We start from the raw sequence: 7,500 nt of genomic DNA, 5'->3' as shown, positions 1-7,500 counted from the left end.
AGAGATTAGAGAGAAATCAGATAGATATATAGACACACACTGACACACACACACACGCTGACCTGCTTCGTGATTCCTGGTCCGGGTTTGTGTTGTCGATGGCGACTCTTTTCCCCTCACTCAGAGCAAGAGTGCAAGCAGAGACACACTTCTGATAGGAGCCCAGAGTATCCTGAGAGAGGAGAGAGGCGAGAGAGAGAGGAGAGAGGGGAGAGGAGAGAGACAGAAGAGACAGAGGAGAAAGGGAGGAGAAAGCTCTATTTGTTGTATATTTTTGTGCATTTCATTTCCACTCTACAAGGCTGTGCAGGACTCACCCTGTTGATATAGACGTAGCCCTCAGGAACCAAGTGAGTCTGGAAGAATGTAGATTTACCAGCTGAGGAGAGAGAGAGAGAGAGAGAGGAGAATGATAGAGGATTGAGGAAGGGAAGAGAAAAGAGGAGAGATGAGAGAGGCGAGAGAAAGTGATAATATTGACAACAGAGCTGAGATTTTTTATTGCATGATATTATATTGCTATTATATAATTATATTGAATGAGAGCGTCTGTCCTTCACCGAGACTCACAGGCAGGGTAACCCACGGCAACGACCACTTCCTGTTCCTCTGAGGTCAGTGAGGCCGTGGGGGGGTCGTAGAGGCGGGGGTTCGGGTCCAAGATCCTCTGAGGGAGGGGGGGGCGAAAATAAACAAACAATCTGAGACACATACAAACAAACTCACACACTGACAGACACACACACTGAGATACACACACGCTCTCTCACCGGGTTGAACTCTGGCATGGTGAAGGGAGCTTTTTTACATCCCAGAAAGTATTCCTCTGGAGTTAAGAAGCGGAGTCCGGCATTGAGAGCGAAGAGACGATCACTACAAGAGAAATCCTTCCTTCTGCCAGGAGAGAAACCAACAGAACGACCGGCCGCATCTGAGAGAGAGAGAGAGAGAGAGGAGAGGGGAGGAGAGAGAGAGAGAGGAGAGAGAGAGAGAGAGAGAGAGAGGAGAGAGGAGAGAGGAGAGGAGAGAGGATTGCATTGTATTGTATTGTATTGGAGAGAGGGAGAGAGGATTGCATTGTATTGAATTGCATTGTCAGGGTGACTCACAATCTCTCAGCCTCACCTCCAATATAGAAACTCTGAGAGACGTCCACAGCAACGCCTTCATTAGCCTGAATATTAACAATAATAATAATATTAATAATAATAACAATAATAATAATATCGATTACTATCATCGTTATCATCATTATCATTATTATAATTGCTATTATTAGCATCGTTATCACTATTATTATTATTATCAGCGTCCTCACTCTGCTTCCCAGCCTCACCTTCTCACGCAGGTATTCCCACATTCCCAACACAGGCTTCCGGAAGATTCCCCAACCCGTCGCCACGAACACCTGAAAACAACAAACACCCCTTTAACCCCCCCCCGCAGAGAGGAAAAACACAGGGAAACAGCACCACCCAGAGGAGAGCGCGAGCGTCCGCACAGCGGCGCCGGGGAGCCGAGTTTCAGGGACTCTGACGAAGGCTCTCCCACTGAATGAGATGAAGGAGGTGTAGAGGAGGGCTGGGGGTGGGGTCAGTGTTACCTGAACGAGACTCCGTTTTTATAATCGTTAAATTTTACCTGGACCGGGACCCGTAAAAGTTTCAGAATCGCCTCGACTTTGGATTTGAAGATCTCCGGTTTCAGTTTTCCTTTCGAGATTCCCATCTGATTAGTGAAAAACACGAGCTGAGGAGAGAGGAGAGAGAAGAGAGAAGAGAGAAGAGAGAGAATTAAGAGACACACAGAGACCAATATCTCTATAAAGATAGTTTGGACCTAATGTCGTAAAAGTTGTGTGTTACACAATGTGTGTGTGTGACTGTATAGAGGGACAGAGACACACACACACAGAGAGACACGCACACTGACACACTCACAGAGACACTCACCTTGTATCCTTCTTTTAAAAGATCTTTAAGTTTACGAGGAATCTCTGGGTACAAAATCCTGAAAAAAAATTAATTCAATATTAAACCATCTCAAACACACACACTATACACACACAGTATACACACACACTGACACACACACACTATACACCCACACCCACACTATACACACACACACGCACAGACACACGCACACACCTCCAGTCCTCCGGTCCGGTCGGAAAGACCTTCCCTGATTTCGTGGTGACGATGGTCCCATCAATATCGAACCCTGCGATCTGAGAGAGAGAGACGGGTGTGAGACAAGGACTACAGCTCCCAGAATACCTGCGCATCACAGGCAAAGCACCATGGGAGCTGTAGTTTTTTTTATTAGCGGGAATTGTCGCCTTGAAAACCCAACAATTATAACACCGCCCCTCTCACCTTTGACCTTCCCACGACCCCCGACCCTGTAAACAGCATCAGCTTGCCCGTTTCTTCCCAGCAGTCTCCGGGGCAGCCCGAGGACCCCGGTCCTGAGGCGCGGGGCGTCCCCGCGGCCGCCTGACCGCTCCTCAGAGACTCTGAAGCAGTCTGCTGTAGCCGTCCGAGCTTCTGCCTGATGGATTCTTCATCACTGTCCTCCGAGGACCCCTCGAGCTTCGGCCTCTTGGCTGGGGGGTCCTTCTCGCCCGGGCTGGGGTGTCCTTTCACTGCCTGCGTGTGTAAACACATCAGGCAAGTTTCGTTTACTGAAACACACTGGGGGCTGATCAAGCTGGGAGCAGAGAAACCTGGACTGGATCACACTGCTGTGCAATAGGAGTCTGATTCCCAGCCCTGTGGATCTCACAGTGAAACCTGGACTGGATCACACTGCTGTGCAATAGGAGTCTGATTCCCAGCCCTGTGGATCTCACAGTGAAACCTGGACTGGATCACACTGCTGTGCAATAGGAGTCTGATTCCCAGCCCTGTGGATCTCACAGTGAAACCTGGACTGGATCACACTGCTGTGCAATAGGAGTCTGATTCCCAGCCCTGTGGATCTCACAGTGAAACCTGGACTGGATCACGCTGCTGTGCAATAGGAGTCTGATTCCCAGCGCTGTGGATCTCACAGTGAAACCTGGACTGGATCACACTGCTGTGCAATAGGAGTCTGATTCCCAGCCCTGTGGATCTCACAGTGAAACCTGGACTGGATCACGCTGCTGTGCAATGGATCTCACAGTGAAACCTGGCCTGGATCACACTGCTGTGCAATAGGAGTCTGATTCCCAGCCCTGTGGATCTCACAGTGAAACCTGGACTGGATCACACTGCTGTGCAATAGGAGTCTGATTCCCAGCCCTGTGGATCTCACAGTGAAACCTGGACTGGATCACGCTGCTGTGCAATAGGAGTCTGATTCCCAGCCCTGTGGATCTCACAGTGAAACCTGGACTGGATCACGCTGCTGTGCAATAGGAGTCTGATTCCCAGCCCTGTGGATCTCTCTATTATACTGTATTGATCTCTCTGTTATAGTGTATTGATCTCTGTATTGACTGTGTTAGGAGACTGAGGCTTTCTACATTACACACTACAGCTCCCAGCATCCCTCGCCGTGGCCCGCGGGTGCAGAGGCATGCTGGGAGCTGTAGTCCTACAGCCAGGGCTGTCCCGGTTCGCTGTGTCTCGATGAATCAGCGATGCTTTCTTTACAAGATGTGTAGCAATAGAGGTGATACGAGACCCGCAGCATAGAGAACTACAGCTCCCAGCATCCCTTGCCGTGGGTGCAGAGGCATGCTGGGAGCTGTAGTGACAAATCGTGCTATTTTTTAAAATGTTATTATTATTATTTTATTTTATTTTATTGTTTTTTTTAAATCATCAGCCTGCAGTTCTACCTTTTCACCACCAGATGGGTGCTTGGCTCCAAAGAAATCCTGAATGCTTCTCCTCTTCAAATTTCCCCCTCTCTCTCTCTCCCTCTCGCTGCCGCTGTTCCCTTCTTTTTTCCGGGAGAGAGGTGGGGAGGAAAATCCCACAGTGAAGGGGTGGAGCCCGTTCACCAGGAAAAGGGTGTCGTTTTCAGCCAGGCAGCCCGAGACGCCCCTGCCCAGAGCCGAGGACCCCACAGAGCTCGGGTTCACTCCCAGCTGCAAGAGAACAGACAGAATGAGGACTACAGCTCCCAGAATGCCTGCGCATCACAGGCAGGGGCAAAGCACCATGGGAGCTGTAGTTTTTATTAGGCTTCACCTCTCCTTTTAAAAGGCTTTGTATTGAGAGAGAGCGAGAGACAGACAGACAGACACACCTACCTGAGTCACAGTCACGCTGCGTTCTTCATAATTTGCCACCAGCTTCACTGTAAAGACAGACAGACAAGCTTCATCGTTTCATTCAATCTGTTTGATTGTTTTGCCCGTAGGACTGCACAAGAACAAGGAGGAGGGGGAGGGGGGGCTACAGCTCCCAGAATGCCGGTGCAGCGGACGCAATAGCAAAGGATCATGGGACACGAGCGCACACACACACACACACACACAGTGTCACGGATAATGAGAGACAGGAGACACAAACACAGAGATTTTAAAACTCTCTAACCCTCTCCCCTCTCTCTCTCTCCTCTCTCTCTCCCCTCTCTCTCCTCTCTCTCCTCTCTCTCTCTCCTCTCTCTCTCTCTCTCTCTCTCTCTCTCTCTCTCTCTCTCTCTCTCTCCTCTCCTCTCCCCTCTCTCTACTCTCTCTCTCCTCTCCTCTCTCTCCTCTCTCTCTCCTCACCCTGGTTCCGAGAGCATTTCTTGTCTGTCACTCCCGTCTCGGGTCCCCGGCCTACAATGACCGCTCGCCCGTCCGGCAGCGGCAGCACCTCCTGCAGCTCATTGCTGGAACTGCGCAACTGCGTCCTCACTCGCCTCTGAGAGCAGAGAGGAGAGGAGAGAGAGAGAGAGAGGAGAGAGGAGAGAGGAGAGAGAGAGAGAGAGAGAGAGAGAGAGAGAGAGAGGAGAGAGAGAGAGAGAGAGAGAGAGAGAGGAGAGAGAGAGAGAGGAGAGAGGAGAGGAGAGAGGAGAGAGAGAGAGGAGAGGAGAGAGAGGAGAGAGAGAGAGAGAGAGGAGAGAGAGAGAGAGGAGAGAGAGAGAGAGAGAGGAGAGGGAGAGGAGAGGAGAGGAGAGAGAGAGAGAGAGAGAGGAGAGAGAGAGAGAGAGAGAGGAGGAGAGGAGAGAGAGGAGAGAGAGAGAGATAGAGGAGAGAGTGAGAGGAACCTCCCTAGGGCTGAGAAGAGGAGCCTACCCTTCGCCCTCCTCCTCAGCACTAAGAGGAGCTCTTGAGAGATGAGGAATTATTAAACGGGGCCCCTCTCCTTCCTCTACTACCTCTCCTCGTGGGGGAGACGAGTTCTCTCCTCTATAGTGCCTAAACATTCCTCTCCAGTTTTTCATTACGGTCTCTGTGTGTCTCTTTGTTCTAATGGCTCTTTATCTCTCTACTCGCGTATCTGCTTATTCTACCCTCCCTCTCTGCTCTACTCTAGAATCCGTCTCTTCTTCTAAACTCGTCTACTCTCTCTCCTCCTCGCTCCGACTCGTCGCTCTCCTGCTCACTCGTCTCGTGCCTCCGAGGGAGAGAAGGAGAGAGAAGAGAGAGGAGAGGAGAGAGGGAGAGAGAGAGAGGAGAGGAGAGAGAGAGAGAGAGAGGAAAGAGAGAGAGAGAGAGAGAGAGAGAGAGAGAGAGAGGAGAGAGAGAGAGAGAGGATGAGAGAGGAGAGGAGGAGAGGAGAGAGAGAGAGGAGAGAGAGGAGAGGGGGAGAGGAGAGGAGAGGGAGAGAGACAGGGAGAGAGAGAGAAGAGAGGGGGAGAGAGAGAGAGAGAGAGAGAGAGAGGAGAGAGAGAGAGAGGAGAGGGAGAGAGGAGAGAGAGGAGAGAGAGAGAGAGAGAGGGAGGAGAGAGAGAGGAGAGGAGAGAGGAGAGAGAGAGAGAGAGAGAGAGAGAGAGAAGAGAGAGAGAAAGAGAGAGAGGAGAGAGGAGAGAGAGGGGAGGAGGAGAGAGGGAGAGAGAAAGAGAGAGATGAGAGGAAGGCAAAAATAAAATTCTAAACCGAGTCAATGCAGAGTTTACAAAACAGTCAGAATCTTTAGTAAGACGCGACATCTGGTATAAATTTGATGGGAAAAAAACCCCCGCAATCCCATCCCCATACCGGTGCGCATCCCCCGCAGGGGGGGGGGGGGGATATCGATAATCAATCGATCGCTGATCGATCAGTCCGCGGCTCGCAGCGAACAGCCACCGCGTTTAAAACAAAAAAAAAATCAAACAAACAAACAAAACTGAGCTGAGAAACCCACAGAAAACACGCGTGGAACAAAACCATTCTCGATATTCATTACTAAACAAACAAACAAACAAACAAACAAACAAACAAACAACAACAAACACGAACCTCCGCCGCCTTTCCTCGCGGTCCCTCCAGCGACTCTGCACCGTCGAAATCTTCGTTCCGGACTATTTTTTTTTTATCTTTGGTTCCTACCTCCAAGCATATTGATAATAATAATAATAATATAATAATAATAATAATAATAATAATAATAATAATAATAACCCTCTGAGATGAGACCATGCAAATCCAGTGGAAATGTTTTGTTTTGTTTTTTTTATAAGGGAGCGTTTCAATACAGTAAACGAAACCGAAACCTAAGCGAATTTCCACGAAGCGAAATGAAATAGAAACAAGGGAGGGACAGAGGAGAGAAAGAATGAACGAGAGAAAGTGGTAAGTGAGAGAGAGAGAGAAAGAGAGGGAGAAAGAGAGAGAGGAGAAAGAGGAAAGAAGTCAGGGTTTAATTAATTAAATTAAAAAATTAATATAGTTTTGTGTGTGTGTTGCGTTTTACACAGTCCGGCACACGCAGGGAAAGCGCAGACCAAACTCGGAAATAATAATAAATAATAATAATAATAATAATAATATAATAATAATAATAATACGTTCATAATAATAATAAGACACTAAAGTTTAACAAATAATCGTTCAGAATAATAATAATAACAAAACCCGCTATAATAAATAATCGATTATAATCGAATCTGCCGAGTCCTGACGAAGATCATTCGAGTCGCTTCGGACTGAGATTCAGGTGAGATCGGTCTAATACATTCAGATCATACTGAGAATTCATCAATAAATAAATAACAGACACTAACAGTTTAACAATTTTGAGATCGTTCAGAATCAGCTTCATTGTAACAAAACCCGCTCCGGCTCCCGTCGATTATAATCGAATCTGCCGAGTCCTGACGAAGATCATTCGAGTCGCTTCGGACTGAGATTCAGGTGAGATCGGTCTAATACATTCAGATCATACTGAGCCTTATTCGAGTCTACAGCACACCTCTCTGTGCTTTACAATGCTTCCCTGTGCTTTACCAGACCTCTCTGTGCTTTACAATGCTTCCCTGTGCTTTACCAGACCTCTCTGTGCTTTACAATGCTTCCCTGTGCTTTACCAGACCTCTCTGTGCTTTACAATGCTTCCCTGTGCTTTACCAGACCTCTCTGTGCTTTACAATGCT

General features: G+C 48.4%; 2 protein-coding genes across 2 annotated transcripts in view; one reads left to right on the top strand and one right to left on the bottom strand.

Annotated features, from left to right (window-relative positions):
- Window positions 1-5,367, bottom strand: part of LOC121305886 (polynucleotide kinase 3'-phosphatase) — an 8,231-nt gene extending 2,864 nt beyond the window's left edge. The window contains exons 1-14 of the mRNA XM_041237539.1: window positions 5,302-5,367; window positions 4,709-4,844; window positions 4,247-4,293; window positions 3,830-4,081; window positions 2,379-2,651; window positions 2,151-2,230; window positions 1,953-2,010; window positions 1,642-1,749; window positions 1,337-1,408; window positions 1,126-1,174; window positions 771-931; window positions 571-667; window positions 318-379; window positions 63-172 (exon numbers count right to left, since the gene is read on the bottom strand). Of these exons, the coding sequence (XP_041093473.1) occupies window positions 63-172; window positions 318-379; window positions 571-667; window positions 771-931; window positions 1,126-1,174; window positions 1,337-1,408; window positions 1,642-1,749; window positions 1,953-2,010; window positions 2,151-2,230; window positions 2,379-2,651; window positions 3,830-4,081; window positions 4,247-4,293; window positions 4,709-4,844; window positions 5,302-5,367 (1,571 nt within the window). The remainder of the gene's footprint in view (window positions 1-62; window positions 173-317; window positions 380-570; window positions 668-770; window positions 932-1,125; window positions 1,175-1,336; window positions 1,409-1,641; window positions 1,750-1,952; window positions 2,011-2,150; window positions 2,231-2,378; window positions 2,652-3,829; window positions 4,082-4,246; window positions 4,294-4,708; window positions 4,845-5,301) is intronic.
- Window positions 5,368-5,996: 629 nt separating this feature from the next.
- Window positions 5,997-7,500, top strand: part of LOC121305885 (interferon regulatory factor 3-like) — an 8,139-nt gene continuing 6,635 nt past the window's right edge. Inside the window, exons 1-2 of the mRNA XM_041237538.1 lie at window positions 5,997-6,700; window positions 7,149-7,261. The gene's annotated coding sequence lies outside the window, so the exon portion shown is untranslated. The remainder of the gene's footprint in view (window positions 6,701-7,148; window positions 7,262-7,500) is intronic.

The sequence above is a fragment of the Polyodon spathula genome, chromosome 45 (genome assembly GCF_017654505.1).
Source record: "Polyodon spathula isolate WHYD16114869_AA chromosome 45, ASM1765450v1, whole genome shotgun sequence".
In the NCBI taxonomy this organism is placed as follows: Eukaryota; Metazoa; Chordata; class Actinopteri; order Acipenseriformes; family Polyodontidae; genus Polyodon; species Polyodon spathula.
The sequence above is the reverse complement of the archived record's forward strand: the minus strand, read 5'-3'. Positions and strand labels throughout refer to the sequence as shown.